General features: G+C 38.4%; 1 protein-coding gene and 1 long non-coding RNA gene across 7 annotated transcripts; one reads left to right on the top strand and one right to left on the bottom strand.

Moving 5' to 3' along the window:
* Window positions 1-221: 221 nt before the first annotated feature.
* Window positions 222-15,894, bottom strand: LOC118416485 (GRAM domain-containing protein 4-like). 6 transcript variants are annotated; one of them, XM_035821605.1, is made up of 21 exons: window positions 15,727-15,894; window positions 14,865-14,903; window positions 13,383-13,467; window positions 11,399-11,504; window positions 10,944-11,049; window positions 8,542-8,651; window positions 8,046-8,190; window positions 7,549-7,574; window positions 7,233-7,324; window positions 6,788-6,879; window positions 6,270-6,324; window positions 5,300-5,305; window positions 4,670-4,738; window positions 4,368-4,411; window positions 3,834-3,943; window positions 3,256-3,428; window positions 2,664-2,811; window positions 2,026-2,119; window positions 1,829-1,910; window positions 1,466-1,534; window positions 222-1,259 (listed from the first exon to the last, which is right to left on the bottom strand). In XM_035821605.1, exons 2-21 carry the CDS (start codon window positions 14,900-14,902, stop codon window positions 1,134-1,136), a joined length of 1,776 nt encoding a protein of 591 aa, XP_035677498.1. In that variant the 5' UTR covers window position 14,903; window positions 15,727-15,894; the 3' UTR covers window positions 222-1,133. The 6 variants fall into 6 exon arrangements, with proteins under 6 accessions (XP_035677498.1, XP_035677494.1, XP_035677495.1 ...); XM_035821601.1 differs by having other exon boundaries at window positions 13,383-13,606; XM_035821602.1 differs by lacking the exon at window positions 5,300-5,305 and having other exon boundaries at window positions 13,383-13,606.
* Window positions 15,895-16,136: 242 nt separating this feature from the next.
* On the top strand, window positions 16,137-19,385 carry LOC118416487. The gene is made up of 2 exons (XR_004831210.1): window positions 16,137-16,329; window positions 17,597-19,385. It is a non-coding gene; the product is annotated as an uncharacterized LOC118416487 (long non-coding RNA).
* The last annotated feature ends 896 nt before the right edge of the window (window positions 19,386-20,281 follow it).

The following is a 20,281-nucleotide window of genomic DNA, read 5'->3' on the forward strand; positions in this document are numbered from 1 at the left end:
TGAATCACAACTATGTGTACTTCATAGCTACAATGTAGCTAGAACAAACATGCAAGCTTATGTACTTCTGCCATGAGCGGCGTCATATTTCCAGCACTGACAAAACACGGGAGGGCAGTATGGTGAATAGTCAGACAGAAGGTTAGACTCAGGACTTAGTCAGATTGGTCTACTTTGAAATGAAAGACTTAAGTTATTTTCTAGATCATTGTAACTGTATGTGTGTTTGTGTAAGGGGAAGGGCTGGGGGCTGGGGCAAGACTTTTGGCTAAATACTTGACCAGGCAAAATCTCAGGCAAAACTGGAGTTCTCGAACCAGCCAGCAAAGATGAAGACTGTCAAGGCACAACAAAGATAGAAAACTAATTTGGCTACAACTCGAATAAAAATTGGGAAATTGAACATCTGTCTTACCTAGCATTACCAAGTAATAAACAAAAGATAGCAGCATTTTGTAAGAAAAAAAAAAAGAGTTTACCATTCTTCGCAAAGGAAAGTTTTCCTGCTATTGTAGATGATGCAAAGTGTCATATATAATGGGAATATGAAAAGGTTATATAGTGATTAAGTAACAGCTTTGATCTCAATAGTAAGCTAGAAGTGTTGCAACAAAGTTCACAACAAAAGATTTTCAAGTCTAATGCTTTACGTGTAACACTGCAAAACATAGCAATTCCATGCCAGCCAAGGTAGCCTTGTGTAATTGCATACTGTGCATGGCTTGTGAAAATTCCTGCCTCTGAGTAGCAGTGCAAACATGTAAAACAGTATAGCAGAAATTGATTTTACTTGCATGTAGCAGTTGAACCACAAAAAAACCTACAGTAACTGATTGTACATGTACTCATAGCCTGGGACCTTGAACAGCAAGACACGTTGGCTTTACGTAGCTCACGTGGGGCAGGGTCAACAGCAGCCAATAGCTTCTATGAAAGCACAACTGTAGGTGGGAAAAACCTGGAGGGAACAGCAGCTAGACTACTTTCTGTCAACCATTAACATTCTTTGATATCATCTGCAAATTGCAACAATTGAGCCATGGAATACATAGTAGTCTCTTCACAACTTTTCTTTTAACTAACCACAAAGTGGCTGTTCATGGTATACCATGGCCAGTGCCTGGTTAATTGGTTCATGAGGACCCCTCTTCTTCATCCTCCTCCTCATCGACTGTCCATGATTGGGATGCATGTCTGGAAGCAACCAACACCTGGTCGTAGACTTCATCACGGTTAATCATTGCACCAAACAAGTAGGGCTGGGGAAACAAAAGGCAGAGTTACTGTACAAAGTTCAAAGGCTATTGCAGTATGCAAGTAGACATAGATTTTATCTGTACATTATCAAACACAGAAAATGTAACATCCTCATGATGTTTTAATGGACACTGGTTGAGTTACAAACTTTTCCTAGTGGCATCCCTAAAATTGGGAGAGTTACAGATAGAAACTACAGGTATCATACCTTTTCTGCATTGTTGACTTTCACTTCTAAGGACATCCCATTACCTGGCATAAATGGTAGAGCTTTGGCCTAGAAGAAGAAGTAAGACATTCAACACCATGTTTTAAAACACTTCACATTGTCTAGTAGTTCAACTCAATCTGGTCTAGTCTCTCTTATAGGTCTCATGCAATGCCCCTAAGCAGATTTTGTTACTTTTCTCTCACTTACTTTTCTGTATCTACTGGTTGCACAGATTTCATTTCATTTAATATAGGACACATGTCTCATAATACAAATATACATTTGACGGAACAGTCAGTTGTCTTTTGTAAGAAATGCTATTTAAAATTCTTCTGAAACCTGAATATAAGCACATCTCACCTTTTCCAGTCCTACTATGTCCCCTAGCTGGATTTTGACATTCTTGGAAGGATTACTCTTGGAGCGTTCATAACACAAGAAACTGAAAGGCAAAAGGCAAAGAAAAATGGACTTAGTATATGAACAGATCATGGATGAATGAACACCAAATCAGAACAATGAGGCCATCACAAAATTATAAAGATGGTGATGCTCACTTTTTGGTGAGATAGAGCCTGCCATGTTTGATACCCCCGGATGTTAGCCCCTTGTCCCTGTCAATCAGCACGCAGTGGCGACCATCTTCCCACTCTGCAAAAACAAACAGCACCTTCAGAGATGTTTGAAATGTTTGGTACGTATACACTCCATTAAAATACATGTATCTGTACGCTTGCAAGACAATCAAAACTTGTAGTCACTCTTTCTTTTTCACACACAAAAAACTTCTTGGTGATTGCTGTAGAAATTGCAGGTTTGTTACTGTCTTGTACCTTGTACTTTTGAAATCTAAAGTAACTAGAATAAGACAACATTTTCCAAAATGCAGAATGTTTTCTATGTAGCCTTTGTCAAGCTACTTGCACACATTATACCATTACGTGGGGTCGTTCTTCACTCACGACTTTCCTCACTTCACTTATTGTGTGCAAATAATAAAAAACAAAATTACCATTTTGCAATCACAAACCTGTAATTGGTCATATCTATACAGCTAATATGCTGATGCAGTTCTCAGCTCTGATTGGTTCACGGCAGTTCTAAGCTCTGATTGGTTCCTGACAAAAGAACAAGGAGAAAGAAAACAAACACAACAGCAAAAACGATATGTTTATCCCTTGTTCCACATCTATACCTTGCTGTGGCACCTCTGTGGAGGGCAGGTTGAAGAGCTGTAGGAACTCTGTGGTGTCTGTGCCAGTGGGTGTGGTGGCCAGGCTGGTCGGGGCACTGTTAACTACAGCTGAAGCATCGAGTTCTGGGGGAGGTGTGGATGGGATGGGCTACAAAGCAAAGGTCAAGTTTAGGATAGACCGTACTTGTTGAGACCTCTACAGGAAACACATGTCATATACAGACGTGTCTCTTGACTCAACCTTAACCCAACCATAAATACTATTGCAGTTTCTGCAATGATATTGGATACTGTTGGACAAGACTACTGGATACCTTTCAATAAACTGTTGATCTAAGGGAGAAGTTTCAAAATAATGGATGGCTACTTTTAAACAATGACAAAAATATTCGTCACGACTGAAATCTTCTGGATCAGAGAGGAGAAGAGAGTAATGTGCAATATCATGAAAGAAATTACAATTTTTTTTACACTTTGTGCGCAGAGGTAAAATATATTGATGAATTAATATATCACGTTAAATTTCAAACACATTAAGTTACAAGAGACATCTCCCAAGTAACAACCAATCAAAAAAGTGCTCCCTATGTACCAGGTATGGCTCTGATCTGGATCCCTGCACCACGACCCAGCTGCCTGACTTCAGCTGCAGGTCTGTCGGCAATGTCTGCCAGATCCGGTGGGTGTTGTCGTACTTAGAACGGACTCGCGGGAAACGTTTGAAGACGTAGTCAATAAGGAACAACTTGATACCAAGGCCAACTCCTAAAGACACACGGAGAAGGGTACGGATTAACTGTCAATACTGATTACCCTCAGCTAGACATTAGTTATGAATTATATGATTGATATATACTCATTAAACAGACACAATAGTATTGAAAGGCAGTATGTGTTTTGTTTTTCCTTGCAGCAAGAACGGTTCAGAATAGTACAGAGTGTATCAGCTCTACACAGTATGCCTGTCCTTGGTGCTGAATCAGTTCTATATCAGTTCAAAAAGTGTAAAAATTAATATTACACAATGTTCTACAGCAAGGACTACACTGATGCATTCACAAAATTATGGCACTCCACAGTTGAACACATCATGACTGACAGCAACTTTGTATTGTTGCTAAATGATAACATAACACACTAATCGTTATAGTAAAAGTTCTGATGCCGTACCAAACATGGGCACCAGGTACTGCCCTGGGATGACACAGCTGGCCAGGAATGCCATCCACAGGCTGGAGTACAGCTGCCGGGTGGCCTCTGGATGCTGCCATGTCAGGAGACTACAGACACAGTACAACAGTCAAACACATCTCAGGAGACTATAGACACAGTACCGGTCAGACACAAACCAGTCCAGGAGAGCAATCATCTCAAATCACATTGGCCAATACAATTCCATTACAACATAACACTTTTATCCAGTTTCAGGTTGAAATGGTTTTGCATTGATTTTTGGTGATACATTTATTGGCAAAACAAGCCATACGTACAATCAAGATATTGGGTCTTCTTGAAGTTTAACTTAACATAATCTTTGCATGGTGCAAATATCCACTTTTTGCACACATGTACATAAAAATGTCTGTCAATAATACTTCTTTGTATTTAAATTTGTTTAAACTGGAGTAGACACTAGTCTACATTCAAATTCAGTTTCAAATTGTCAGAAAGCTACAGTAACTATTTTAGGACGAGAAAACTTACTTCTTGAGTTTCTCCAAACTGTCTGCCACCTGTCCCAATGTGTTCTACATGGAAATTTGAAAAGTATGTCCCAGTAAGTAGCAGTACATGTAGTGTACAATAAATTACCTACTTTTGTAGAAGATATCAAAAGTTTCATATGTAACCTACAGCAAAATAAATAATTGTTATACAATTTACCTTTTAGTAAGTAAATGAATAAAAGTTATGAAACATCATAATCAAAGCAATGTTGCGTAGGTGTGGTCATAAAACAAGAACAAGAAAACAGACAAAGCAGTGCACATCCCTGGCTGACTGACCTGAACCTTCCTTGCCACCTGCAGCACCAGTTGGAACTTGTCAGCCATCCCAACGTTTTCTTGACTTTCCTGAGATACAAAAATATATCAACCATTCAATAATGCATGCACTCACAGTATCTCTGTTGAAACAATGTTAGTTTTCATGAAAATCAGATTCTTACCTCTATCACCTTACTACTGTGTCCAACAAGTACAGTCATGTTCCATGTGTGTTGTGGTTGAACAGAGTAGGACATAACTGTTGGTGAAATTGATATCTTTCTACCAATTAATCATTATTTGATATAAGAACTCTGAACTTTTTTTTTTCATTGACCCTTTAACTCTGTGGAAGACCTGTGGTTAAGCATCAGGGGGCACCCACTCAAAAACACAGTACATATCATAATAACAGATACAGAAAAAATAATAAAATCCTGTATACAAATGACAGTTTCTTAAATGACAGCAGATATCTCACTGTAATGGCTGAAAACATCAAGCAAAGGACAACAGTTGATTCAATCTGACAGAGCTTTGAACAATAAACACAACCAGACATGAAAGACAACACATCATTCCAGTATGATTGACACATAAATCTGCATTACAGCCCCCATATCAAGCACCAATCATGTTAAGGCCTACCTCTGGCTACCATTAGACGACGATCCAAGCGGTGATTTGATCAGGACACAACATAGCAAAAATCAAGAGGAATCAAGTATTAGCTGACAGGACATAATCACAACATGGTACATGTAACTTGCACATCACAGTGTCAAAAAGAAACATACAAGCAAACATTCTTGCTTACAAGCTGTATCATTAATATCTTCAGAATTATAAGCAAAAATGACATATTATTTCTTAAATGTCATGTGAAAGTTTGACAGAAAACAACTTGACCTTCATTCACAATAAACAGCATGTGTGTAATAGAAGGAGAAACTCCTTTGATGGAGGGGACATGCATTTGACCTTGCAGACGCAACTTCCTTTTAAAACATGTACGGTGACATATTTGAAGTCTTTTACATAATTGGAACGGACAAAGTAGTGAAGCACATGTGAGGTCAACTGTTATTTAAGCATGGATGTCTTTGAAGACATTTTCATCTAACTGGATAAAGCTAAGGTCACAACCCGCTGTACATGTAACTGCATGCTGTCTACATGCAAAATGTGGGCAATCTTAATTTTTGGGATCCGTAAAAATTCTACAGAATTCAATGGATTTGGGAGCATTCAGACACGCCATATAACGAGTAATAAAACTGTAGGTAACTGTGAGTACGGCCTGCATACAGTAACGTGGCAATCACACAGAGATTGTGCGTTGTGAGCACGTACACCTCACTTACCACTTGCGCAACGAATAATACACGTAAACGCTCATGGCCAGGCGTGGCGTGCAGACACGTCCTTACCCCTTGTACAATCATGCGAGTGACATGGTTTGACGTACTCCCTACCTGCTCTTGCCAGTCCTTCCCCACGTTTACGGACAAATGTAGCAAACATGGCCTCCCAAAATATGTACGGCAGGTTGTGACCTTAGATAAACCCAACATGATTATTTTGTGGTCAACTAAGAAGAAAAACAAAGATTCCACACCTCCTTCTTTGGTTGTGCTCTTCGAGGAATGATTTCGAACGAGATCTTCCATCCTCTGGGTAAAAGATGAAAATTTAATGCCAGCGTAGCATACCATGACATAAAACCTGCTTTATCAACACTACAATCATCAAAATACATGTTTGTAATAATGATACATAGCATGCCATAATAGAGGCATCTGGAGTCTGCAATCAAAAATCTCCACACCTATGTGCAGGCATGTCTAACCCTTGTATAATAGGGAACAACAGACAATAAACCTGATAGTGAGTGTATGTGATAATACATGTATATGGCAACAAGAGTTTCTACAAAATAGAGACAAAGCTGTACACAATTCTCATTGCCAAGACTGACTGGTTTATAAGGTAATAAAAGAAAAAGAGAATTGGACAGATTTACTTGATGTATAATACAAGTACTGCAAAAATGTACTAATCATATCAAAGACTTATGGGGTATCTAAACTGTAGCATTAGGGCCTTAAACAGTAAGAATGGTGCAGCATTACTTACTTGGCAATGAGGTAGTTAAGGGAAAGTCTCAGGATGCACAGGAACAGGAAAAACTGGAGAAGCCAGCCTTGCCATGCAAAGTACATGTAAATCTGCAGAAGGAAGTTCAGGGAATTTTCATTAATACCAAATAGTTCTTAATCACTATTTTCTTACATTTTGTCCATACATAGTATCTTTATGGCTTAAATTAATTGCAGTTAGTACTTCATTTACACACAAAATTTACAGTAGTGCATGTCTTCTCCAATACTCTAAATATTCACAGACATTGATGTATATTTAATGTGCAAAGTTACACGAAACTCGTCTTTTCTAACGAAAGATTGCTCCAGGTAGTATCAGAGCTTACCATGCCTAATACTGATACCATTCAATAAAACAAGGACTGGAAGCTACCACATTAAAGTATTGGTTTCAAGGATTCAGATTGTTGAAGACTCACAAAAAAAGATAAGAAGGTGGCAGAAGGAGTCTTCCACCCAAGGAGATCCGTTAAAGAACTTCCAAACTCCCAGATGGGCTTGGAATCTGTACCTAGAGGAAAGAAAATTGTTGTAAATCTGCTGATGAATACTTGTAACACTAAACACTTACATGTACTATAGTTCGGAATAGAAAACTATTGATATGCTACATGTTCCTCATACAAGTTTAATGTGGAAGTGTTGACTTGTACTCTCCAAAATGCATCTGAGAATGTACAAAGTCATAACTTTGAAGACAAGTTTGGCTCAAAAGATGAGGCAAAGTATACTTACTGAATCTCTTGAGATTCTCTTTCAACCTGCGGAACAGGGGGCAATATTTAGTAGATTAGAAAAAACAGAATAATGATAAGACCAAATATGACACTATATCATTAAGATTTTTACAACATTTCTGAAACTGTCTGTTCATGGTATTCTAAGCCAGTACATTGAGAATAGTGCTACATTACACATCTCCCTATTTGGTGTGTCTTTGTATATTCCTGATAAGCATGTGTTCTTGATTTAAGAATTTTTTAAAGAATTGTAGTCATCTTTTAAAATTACAGTGAATGGGATAAATAACCAAATGGTTGCGATTTCCCCATTACCTATAGCTAGTATAGCTAGGAGTCCTTCTGTGACAAAACTACCAATTGCTAATTTATCCCACAAAATAGCATATAAAAGACAATTGATTTGGAGACTACATACTACTAGTATATGTTTTCTGAAAAGACAGAATTTTTACATTGATGATAGAGGAAATTATGAAATCTCAGACTGACTTCTTGACTGTGAGAGGATCTCCCTCCTGCTCCACCTGTACAGTCTCCTCCTTGGCTACTTCTGAGAAGTCGTGCATGAGTTCATAAACTTTCTCCATCATTCGTTCCAGGAATGTCACTTTGGCTGTTGGATTGTGCTTTTTTTCTGCATATGCCCCAAAAGGCAAGAAAAGAGATTATATGAAGAGAGTTTCCTTGTTTTAATTTTTTACCTGTATAACAATATCTACAGCATCAAAAAATATATTGACCACAACTGTTTTCAAGTTAAGTGGGCATGCAAAATGTACAGCATAAAGAATGTACTAAATTAATGTACACTTTCCATAAGTTACTCTATTCTCTTTTTGAGAAAGTAATAAAACCTCTAACATTGAGGAAATTTTCTGTGAAATTGAAAATACTGTGTAAAAGGTTTGATATGGGGTGATGCATATACATATAGATTCCATTTTATGCAAAAGAAAAATATATTGTTAAGAAAAGAACTGCTTACCAGTTTGCTGTCTGCCATGTTGTTGGACCCCTCTGTTGGTATGGTCCAGGTTCTCCAGGGCTTCATCTGCGGGGTCAACATCACCAGGGGGGCGTCGCCTTCTCAGAATGCTGCATCATGGGACAACACAGAACTATGGGTACTCACAGTAGAGACTCCATCATACATTCAATGGTGTTGACAATTTATACCTTATTTTTTTAATTTCAGGATGCCGAGGTGATCAGGTGGCAGATACAGCAAGATTGATGAGTAACTAATCAACTTCCTGCAGTCAGGAAAGACTCTGCATCATGCATAAATTACATTCACTTCATTAGATATCCTTTCTACAAAAGCAGACTGTTGTACAGGCCATTTCTTGGAAGTATTAGGAACTTGTTTGATCAGAATGCCAATTGGTTTGTGGTAATTATTTATGATGAGCTATGCCAGTGCCACCTGATCACAGCACAGAATCAGGAATCTGGTTCGGTTCTAATAATCAATCAGGAACTGCACCAGGTCCATGGAGGGGATATTACAAGCCATCATTGCCTTGCAGAATGAGACTGGGTAAAGCAAAGGCACCTGTGCATGGTGCAGAATAACGCAGGTGTCTGCAGACAGAAAGAGTTTGGACGTAATACAGATTATGCCACTGCACTGCCAATTGTACATGGCTTCCTGCTAGATCTGTTGTTACAGATTGTATTTGATTGCAAAATCAGTACTAAATCCAAAAAGTTAAACTGTGCTTTTCCACATGCCACACAGCTCTGAAATTACCTTAATAATGATTCTGCCAGGAACTATGCTGTAAATATAGCATAATTATGGATAACGTTTGGGGAAGCTATGGTAACAAGAAACGGAAAATAGTTGTCTCAGACTATCCATAGAATCCACCGCAATCTTGATGATAGAGCAGACTGGTCAAAATTGGTCGGAAGTAATGAGATCCTGGCAGCATGAATGGATGTCCTCATTAGTGATGGATTTCTCCATGTAATAAAGGGGGGATTCCGGTAAAGCCACCAGGAGACTGTCACAGTAATTAGTGTTGTCACAATGCTGTATTACATTCAATTTGCCTTCCTGGTGTCCCAGTAATAGGATTGCTCAGATAATCAACAACATCCATGAAACCTTGCAGAAGCAACATCTGATGATCAAGCTCTGCTATATTGTATCCTCAACTACATAGTAACTCCTCTACAAAATGTGCTGGCTGACTTTTGGACAATTATCCCAATTTGGCACTGTCTGAATAAGTTTATAGTACATAGAATAGTCTGAGTAATTGTGCAAAGTCAGTATTGTGAAAAAGTAAGTGTAAAGTCATCTAGGTTCAAACATAGCAAATTACTGGAGAAAAAGTCAGGGAGCTACATGTAATACATTGCAGCATATGTACATTTACACACAGTTCATGAGATAACAGAATCAGTGGACTGAAATAAACTAGAACTGATCACAAAGGTTGGTGCTATGCACTGATTCCCTGGTTTAGAATACTATTGGTGACTGTGGAAAAAAATTGCGAATTCAGGTAAAAAGCATAAAATTTGTATAAATTCAAGTAAGATCATCTAATTATGTAAGACCATGATAAAAACATATGGGATATCCAGAATTGTGGCTTTGGCAACATTGCTCACAGACTAACAGTCAATACTTAAGAAAGGCATTTTCCACTTGTGATGATAAATGATAATGTAATATTCATCAGGACACATCACCTGACTGAAGGCAGCGACTTTTCATAACAGCAGTCAGCATGCCTTTGTTAAATTTTACATGAGAAGCACTTCCCACTCAGGGTCTGCCATATGTTGACCTTCTCTGTCACCTTTAAGCAAAATGTCAGTAGTACTATTTCAAATCAACGAATGACAGCCAAGGTACACAGCTAAACAGCTGTCTTTCACCTGGAGTGGAGATACTGCAATAGTTGACGTTTTACCTAATAGTCTTATCCCACTTTTCCTCTTATTAATACAAATACAAAATACAAAATATGCAATATGAATATGTCAAGACTAAAGAGTTCAGCAAATGTCAAAACAGGTCTATGTACACAGACAAATATAGCGAGATGAAAAGAATCACACTATGGTTGGTTATGACATGATGATTACCATAAGGCTGTGGATAACAGGTGTATTACTGTGCACTCCACCTGGATCTGATAGGTGGGCACCTGCAGCTGGGTGTGACAGGTGTGTGTTTGGGTTTGACAGCTGTGTGCTTGGGTTTGACAGCTGTGTGCCTTGCATGGTCATTTAGTGTGGCAGGTGTGCAAAAGGTGTGTCATTTGGTATGGCAGGTGTGCAAAAGGTGTGTCAATTGGAATTACAGGTGTGCAAAAGGACATGACAGGTGTGTACCAAGCTTTCACAGGTGAATTTGTACTACTGTACCTGGGTGTTGCTGGTGCCTCCTCCTGGCTGTACTCATGGTCATGTAGTCGTCTCTGTAGCTCCTGGTTCTTGTCTCTTTCTTTCTTCAACTCTGTGTGCACCTTTTCTGTGGGGACAATGGGAGGGAGGACTTGATTTTGACTTACACTGTTCCTGTAACATTTTCTGTTGTATGATAAGAACAGATAATGACATATGTCAGGAAATATAATCATACGATCTTTGAGAATGATATAGAAATGCCTTTTCAGTTCAGAAGGTAGTTTTTCATCTTACATAATCCTTTCATGTAATGTATACGTCCTTATAAATTTCTTTACATTTGATGCCAAGGAATGATAGATGAACAGCCATAGCAAAGGTGTCTGCAATATCAAGTGGATATCTGCTCTATAGAGTATAGACAAAAAGGCTATCTTGCTGATTGGCTGATTAAGACTACCGTGCCCCCTGACCTAGGTTCTGGTTCTCTATCATGGCTGCCACCAGCTGTTCTTGGAGCTGCTCCAGTTGTCGCTCGTACATCTCCCTCTCGGAGCCTGGGAGACTCTCCACCGAACCCTGCCAGTACAAACAGCCACCAGACAGATTAATTCAAGTCTGCCGTCTACTTCTCACAAGTCACGCAGACAGCTTTTCCTACCATTTCTTCATTTATGATCATTAGAAAGTGAATACTAAACTTCCTGCTTATGTATTGTAGCTTTGCATCAAATTTCAGTTATTGGGTTGGGCAATAAGCAACACAGAGAAGAAATGGGGCAATCAAATTATGCAACCTGCTTATGACTTTCTACAGTAAAAAAGATGAAATTGAAAATGATGCCTCATGTCAAATACCTACCGTACACACCCTTGGTCTCCTAATATGATTCACACTAAAATGACTTGTACCATAACAGAGCAAAACACGATGGCAATGTGACTGACGCACACGCAGCTAACCAGCGCTGGTACATTACAGTTATGTCAATATACAACTTCATTGTGACCTTTTGAATGCAAACAGTGAAAAGAAATGTCAACAAATTAATCTTCTTTTACTTTACATCAGACAGGTGCAGCATATACATGGCCAGTATTTTCTTCTGTCAAGAGTACACATACTTAGGGACATGAAATAGGAAAATGGCTGCTAACCTTTCTCTGCATGAGTCAAATGCACTTATAGGAAGCACATGAATGTTTGTCTACACCAGATGCAGGCTGCCAGCCAAATGGCCTGGCTATTTGTAGTAGTGGTACCCTGACTATTGTAAGAGAATACGACTATGACATTTGTATTCAGTGGGAGGTGATCATGCAGAAAGGACGTCCTATATTATTGGAAGCATTACGGGGCCTGGGTTTGATTAGGTATATACTTATATAGACATGGGTGTGCCAACTTGTCGTGATATTGGCAAAGCGTCTGCAATCCAGTTAGCACAATTGCACTTCCTCTACTTGAATAAATAACTTTGCTGTGCATTAGAATATTGAAGTTGAACCTACTATTAACACTGCATCACATACACATGAAACGGTTACTTCTAAAAAAAATATAATTATATCATCTCATATATTTGAACTGGGCATTATTTTTCAGTCTGACTGAAAATAGTACATACAGAAAATGTACACTCGAAAGCGTATAGTTTCATAACCAATGGTGGGAAAGTGCCACTTTGACAGATGCCCAAATGTAGTAAAAGTGTGCTATTATGACCATAAGTTTGTGATAAGGAAAGCTTATAATAAACCAACAGTTACAAATATCAGATTCTGCAGTACTGTATTTGTCGCTTCAATGATGGACAGATCTTATATGTTATATATACCTGAGTTCTGACCAAATAGATGTTACATGAATAGAGGAGGCACGATCAATCTTTAATCAGTATACTACATGCAGGACACACACCGGGTAGCCTGGAAATGTCAAGGTCTTGGGAACGTAACTATAGGTTGTCGGCATGACGCCCAGACTCAGGGTCAATTCTATTACAATAAGTATAAGTACACATTGCTGTTAAGGATATATGTGTACTTAGATTGTAAACCTTTTGCACAGATTGAACAACTTCCACAAACTAATACAAATATGAAAATATGGAAACAGTAAGATGCATGTGACATGGCATAATGGTATGACTCTGACAACATTGTTTTGATAACAGGTCTAATAATTCTACAGGTCACAATGAATATCTATTGAGCAGACTCATGCAAAAATTGAATTGGCAATTGAAAATTAAATGAAAATTTTAAATTTAAGATGTGACATTTTTTATTGGATGACCATTGTGATAAAAAATAGAAATTTAAGAAATTAACCTGAATCGATAATTTATAGCATTTTTATGAAACTTAGCAAATGTGTTATATATATACTATATCTTACTCAGTTACTGATATCTTTTACATAATAATAGAGATAAATAAGTGTTTCCACATTACCTGTGCAGAGGTTTTGCCTGGAGACTGTGGTCCAGGGCTAATCACCTCCACAGACTCCGAGTCCTCCAGGGAGCCCATCCTAGGCCTGTGGTATTTCAGCATAACAACACTACTGTTACCCTCCAGGAGTGGGGAGGAAGTGCTGGATTCATCCAGGCTACTGGCCCGGCCTTTTTCCTTGGATCCCACTAGCTTCCCTACGCGGGAGCGGATTCTAGACATTCCTGGAAATAAAGGGAGAGTGGCATGCTAGCCAGTCGGAGGTTGCATGCAGGAGTGCACAGAACACCATTCCAAAGGGAAAAACCATGGGGAAAGTGCATCCAAGATTTCCAACTCAACCAAAAAGTGCTGCACCTGACAGTCCATGAATTCAAGACACTGAGATCCAAAGTACACCATGCTTGTACAGCTAGTGACAGATTTAGTAAGGTGTGAGGATTGCTTTAAGCGCAGGTTGCAAAATATGGGTATCACTATCACATGATATATCATGACCAAATGATCAAGAATGTATTAGTATGCAGGACTGTATTAGTAAGATACAATGTCATCATGACAGGGCCAAGAGAAAGCTAAGTCAGGACTTTCAATTTGCACTGTTGCCCCCTCCCAATCCATGCCAAAACATGAAATTAGATATAATTTATGGGTATCATTTCACTCAGCGCAGCCTCAACATTACAATGGGGTGATCAATGAGAAATCAATATTCTGATTATGTTTGTCACTTGTGTAAAGGTCAGAAGAAAGTTCAGAAAGGTGAACACACAATTAAACAGTGTGAGAAAAACAGTCATGTTTTATCCATATTCCTACAATGTCATAAGATTACGAAAGCGACAACTGGCAAGTAACTTGCAAGATGAGCAGATTGTTGCAATTTTGCTCCATATGGCAATGAAACAAAGTACAGATGCTAAATGACGCATCAACCTTGAGATACAGGAATTAACATATGGCATACCGTAAGGTAAAATATGATCAAAATCTCATTTACAATCAATCTTAATGAGATAACGTTATAGAGTTAAGCTTCCAGCTCTAGCAGATTTGGGTGTGTCGGTTTACCATAGATACAAATGTACAACATACATCACAAAATCAAACCTGAAAATGTCGCAGCTAAAGTATTCATTCAATCACATGGAAATATATTTCCTGCATGCTGAGAGGTACAAATGTCTTTGACCCAGATCCATTACCATGTCTAGTTTGTTGCAAGTCTGGCTTTAATACAAGGGTGGCCCTTGCCACAAATCTAATTGAAAAGGACCTGAACGTTCCAGCAGCATTCTGATAGTTCACGACCCTAAGGCTTTCCACCCTGATTGAGGTGAAGGCACTGGGCAAGATGAAACGATTTAAGACTGCTGTGTCACCTCATCCAGTAATTTGGGAATATGAAATTTCCAAGAATTATTATCATCTGGATACAATAAGCAAAAAGCAAAATTTAAAAAAAAAAAAAACAATACTTGCCCAGTTGACTCATGGGTAACAGAATAACGAACACTCATTCTGAAAACAATAGATATATCAAAGAACTTAGGTACAAAAATAAAAGTGAACAAAAACGCATTTTCTAGCAGATGATGTGCAATGTGCAAAAGTATTACAACAAATTAAATTTAGAGTTGCAATGCTACATGTAATTCGTAAAACAGCATTTAAAATTCTGACTTTTGATATTTTTCTCCTAATAACAATTAAACACTCAATGTTCAACTATTAGTACTAGTATGTGTGGACATCCCATACATGGTTGGCTGTAACATAACACCAACAGATTCAACAGTATGTTTTTATGGGATCACCATCATGTTTCATAAATCATGGCTGCAAATTAAAACTTCCTGCTCCTAACACCCATAACGGTACATATAATTTTGATAAAATTTGGAGAAAATATCAGAGCTTATTAGGCTGAATATGTACATAGCTGTCCTCGCAATCAGTGAACAAGTTAATACATATGATTATGAGCATACATCTGCGATGCACATAATTGTGTAGGTTGATTGCACATTATGTAGGTTGTTTATATTCCTTCCTCATCCTCTTTGATACACAAATTAAAATCCTCACAGCCTCACTGTGACGATTGTACAGGAACTACATGCAGCCTCAATGACAAAAGGACGTGTACATGTTCATATCACTGGAAACTGTAAATCTAAGGCCCATGACAAAGTGACCAAGATTTCAAACAGAAGCAAAAATTATCTTGAGTCATGATCCGTGTTTACGTATTTTTCTCACCTACGCTTGATCACGAAAACTTTCATCCCAACTGCCCAAAATTAGCCAACGTACACATTGAAACACGTCTGTACTCACTCACCTTGAAAAAGCCTTCAGGTTTGGGGAAAATCAATGTTTGTGGGCGATTAAAGACTGGAATATTCCGGCTAAGATGTGGCGAGGCAGAGACAGGTGACCAAATGAAGTGTTGACAAGATGAAATCTCGTCATTCCTCGCTAGATCTCGCAATACTTTCCTGTTGGAATAGTCCACTACCGATGTGAATGAGGTGAAATATGCAGAATTAGTGTATTAAATTGCTTTATTCAAAGCTTTTCTATGTATTTTTATATCAACAATAGTATAAAACACTTTACAATAAATATTATACAAATAATTGGTTTGAAATTGTCCAAAAACAACGAATCAATGATCAAGTTACAGCTAATACTTCCCCTTAAGGGTAGTAATGGAATATTCTCTTAAGGTCAGCAAAGTTCATTCTTCTGAGAAATGCATTCTCAGCTGACCGTGAGGTCGTGAGGTAGGTTTACAGCGACATCGACAACATACGGCGGACGGCAGTGACTCAGCAGGGTTGACAACAACAGTCCTGCGTGCTTTCGTCGATCTGAGGACATATCTTCTAACTGGAAAGGAGACCAACGTTACAAAGCAACATGTGCTGAGTGATAATCTCGGGTGAGACATGTTAGATTTTCTTCCCTCCTGGTGACGTTACATAATTTGATTAAAACAACCGTGAATTGGATATTGGTCTAAATTTCAATATTTCCTATGCATATTCTTAACAATGGGAATCATGGGAGAAAGAGGCTGTCAAAAATCACCTACCTGACTTTTAGAACATGAAAAACTCACATTGGCAAGGTTGTCCGACCTCTGAAGAGTAATTTAACGACAAAAAAGGGAAAAAATTTACGGCGGAATTATATTATACGCCATGAAAACATAGGTGGGAGACCTTTTCACCCCCTTTCACTGCATGTAAACAACACCAAAACACCTAACTTCTAAGGCCTACTGCAACCACAAATATCACTAAAAATCTGTTTTTTCAACACAATATAGAAGCTACAACCCTTGCCTATAAGATGCACCCCCAAAATCCAAACATATCCCAAGAAAAACAATTTTACAGCCACTTTTCCCAAGCCTACCTAAGCATTCTGAGGGCACTAAAACTGGGTCATCTGCGCAAGTCCGGAAATACTGACATTTGCCCATTGGGTAATGGCGACAAGACATTCAGTCGACCGGTTCACCTACATTCTTCTATTTAAGGTATTGGCAGACTCTGTTTGTTAGGTAAGTGTGTTTGAATTCTAGATGTAACTTTAACAGAACAGTAAGTAACGTTATATATTATATGACACAAAATGTTGAGAGTTGAAGTCTACCTGTTGCAACTTTTGAACATGGTTTCAAGACTGTCTACGTGCTCAGCCTGAAATCTTATACCATTCTTTTGTTTCCTAGACACACCCTTCTATTATAATTTCAATGTCAACCAGATAGTTCTCTCCTAAATATCTCCTAAAATGTAAAATGTTAGAGGCCTCAGAACAAACTTAAAAACTAATACAAAGGTCCATCAGGAAAAGAAACACTGCTTTTGAAAAGGGAACACTTGACTCTGCTTGCAGCATTTCAAGTATCCCCATTCTAGCATGATCTTATGGTCCACTTCAACTCTGAGGGGGAACGAACAATGGTGGACAACACATAGAAGAGTCAGTGACATTCAAAGGGCAGTCAGAGCCATTCAACACATTGGACACTACAATTTGAAGTCATGCAGAACTCGAGCTTTTTTTGTATATCTGAGGTTGTCTTAAAATGTCAGTTCTCAGGGTGTACCTAATTTAGTTCTACAAAATTTCTAAAACTGAACAGAAAAAAGACCATCCTAACACCATGCCATGTTGTCACCTCTCCTTCCATGCAGGCATCGAGTGGTGCCTGAAGAAGATACAGCAATGCTGCTGTGGTACGCCAGAGGAGGAGACCAACAAGCGTAGCCTCAGCTGTGCGTCCACCAAGTCCCGCCCTGCAGGGGGATGAGGCTCGGGGAGGGGGTACCCAGTGCAGCAACAGTACGACCAGTACCCTGTCACCAAGCAGCCACCTCCACCCTACTATGGTCAGACGACTCAGAGACCAGGATGAGGCTAGGCCTTAAAAAGTGCCACTATTAAACACGGGAATGGTTCCCATAGGAATGCTTTTATGTGCAACATACATTTCAAATTTTCTTTAACTACAGCACTGTACATTTTTGCAAATAGTTTTTCTTTTCTGTTGATACTTTCTAATAATAGAAGTAGTAATAGTCCATAGTATAACATGATTCCTTCCATGTTATTGTTGACGTAACAGGATAACTTCAGCAAAATGTTTCTCAAACTTACTTTTCTCTGGAGAAAGTATTGTCATATGGCAACAGGTAGTTCATACCAAGGAGGTTTTTTTAACCTCCTTGTTCCTACTACAACATAATGATGTATGATGCTTGTATTTAGAAGTAAGTGTTGTCACTCTCTTTGATAAATCTTCCTTAATGCTAATAAGAGAGCCATTTTTAATGAAGGCTGCACCCTAAAGTCACATGGCGGGGTCAGTTGGATGTGCACTAATGGCCTCTTTGTTGATACTTATGGACCATTACCCCTGTTTAATGATACAGTATTTCAAATGTCTATATTTACCAATTAATGAACACTACCCCAGATTCAACAAATGAGGTATCCATTTACTCAAGGAGGTTAACCTCCTTGATTTACTGTAGAAGACAACCTACTGTTCAGTATTTGACTAGAAGTAAGACACTCCATATTGTGTTGCATGGAAGTCTTGAAGACATTTTTATCTTAGCTTGTGATATTCTATAAACTTTGTTAATACAGTATAAAATACATGGGGATTAAATGCTGTGCTATAGTATACTATTAGCAAACTAATAAACGATTTTTGGTAGATCATTGTGATGCGTAAGTAAGTTGTAATTACAAATCACAGAAAGCCTCAAATAGTACAGAATAAAGTGACTTATTTGTACACTGTCATCCTGCTATTTCATGCCTGAGCAATACTGGTGCTTTTACGGTGTAGCACATGTACGAATGGCAATAGTTATGAGCTTCGAGATACTATTAACTTGTATGACACCGTTCAAAATTCAGTCCTCTTGTTCAGAAAAGCCTGCTACAATCTCTGTCACAGTGTTTCCATTTATTTCTGCATAACCACCCCAACTTGAAGAGTTGTACCCACAGGCTGTACATGTTTACTATGTTATGCTTCAGCAAAAGGTGGCTGTAGATCAAGGGGACATGTATGACTATGGAAATTCAAGAATGATAATATAAGGGGACATATCATTGTTTCTGTGCCTTGAATAACTGTTTGTCGGAAAGATATTTTTTAGGATTTAACATCAGGAAGTGATGGACCAAAATTTATCAGGTTTATAAGGTTGAATTACTAGTAACCATTGTGATAACAGGTTTTTATCAGTATTTGTATCCAATATTACTCCTGCCCAATAGAACAGCAATCAGATTTTTCCCAATATAAGATATAGAAACTGTAATTACTTTGTAGTGAGGAATTCTTGGAATTTTCTGCGGCAAAATTCTGCCTGATTGTTTGACATATGATCTGTCTATGTCGTCTTAGCATCATCAGTAGTTAAGTGTTACATTTTGTGAAGAGCAAGGAATAAATTTGTAACTGGACATCTGTCTCTCATCTCAATCACTACAACCTCTTTGGCAATGTTTATAAGCAAGGAAAGATCATAACGTTTTACAACTACCGTTGTGTCAGCAGAATTTTCCCTGTCTTTTCTCCCAACAGTGGATTGCGGATTACTAGTATTGCTGACTTTGAGGTGTTATAAAATAGTGATAAGAAGAAAACCCATTGGTGGTGTGTCAATATTACATTATGCAAACAACATAGAATAGCATATGTTCATGTATGGCAACAACACTACAAGGCTAAGGCCATGTGGACTTGATTATATGGATGACACCCATAAATTTCATTTACAACAGAAGTTTTCAACCATACCATACATCATACAAAACAGCTGCAAAGCTAATAAAAATATGCATGCTCACACCAGTTCATTCAGTTCCCAGGGGTGCCATCCATACTACTGTAAGGCCACGTTGATTTGATTATATGGGTGACATCCTCTGGGAACCCCAAAACTGATGCGAGCATGTGAATGGGAAAAAAAGGTTGGCCTAAAAAAGTTGTCTTCATTATGAAATTTGAGTGGTCAAGAAGGTGGAACAGATCACTCAACTCACAGAGTATGGTATGCAGAACAATAGATTCTTCATTTTTGTTCTTTCACATCTCCTTTGACCTTTACGTTTTCAGACTTTTTCTTTGTAATCTACAGCATGAATTTTCTCATTTTGCAGCTGTTTTGTACGATTTACAGTATAGTTGAAAACTTCTTTTTTTCGGAAACGGACAAGAATTGATGCGCGCGTGGATGAACAAATCAACATGGCCTAATTGGAGCAACATGTGGTAATCTACCCAGCTACACTTCACTGGAATGCAATGACTAGAATGCATATATCATGGTCTTTTCTCCACTCCAGGCCCGGATTGG

Source organism: Branchiostoma floridae, chromosome 5 (genome assembly GCF_000003815.2).
Source record: "Branchiostoma floridae strain S238N-H82 chromosome 5, Bfl_VNyyK, whole genome shotgun sequence".
Taxonomy (NCBI): Eukaryota; Metazoa; Chordata; class Leptocardii; order Amphioxiformes; family Branchiostomatidae; genus Branchiostoma; species Branchiostoma floridae.

Excerpts from the sequence above, each read along its gene's own strand:
- LOC118416485 (XM_035821601.1), bottom strand. Across the intron at positions 3,429-3,833 it reads GTACCTGGTGCCCATGTTTG|GAGTTGGCCTTGGTATCAAG; the intron begins GTACGGCATCAG and ends GTGTGTCTTTAG. Across the intron at positions 1,260-1,465 it reads AAGTCAACAATGCAGAAAAG|CCCTACTTGTTTGGTGCAAT; the intron begins GTATGATACCTG and ends TTGTTTCCCCAG.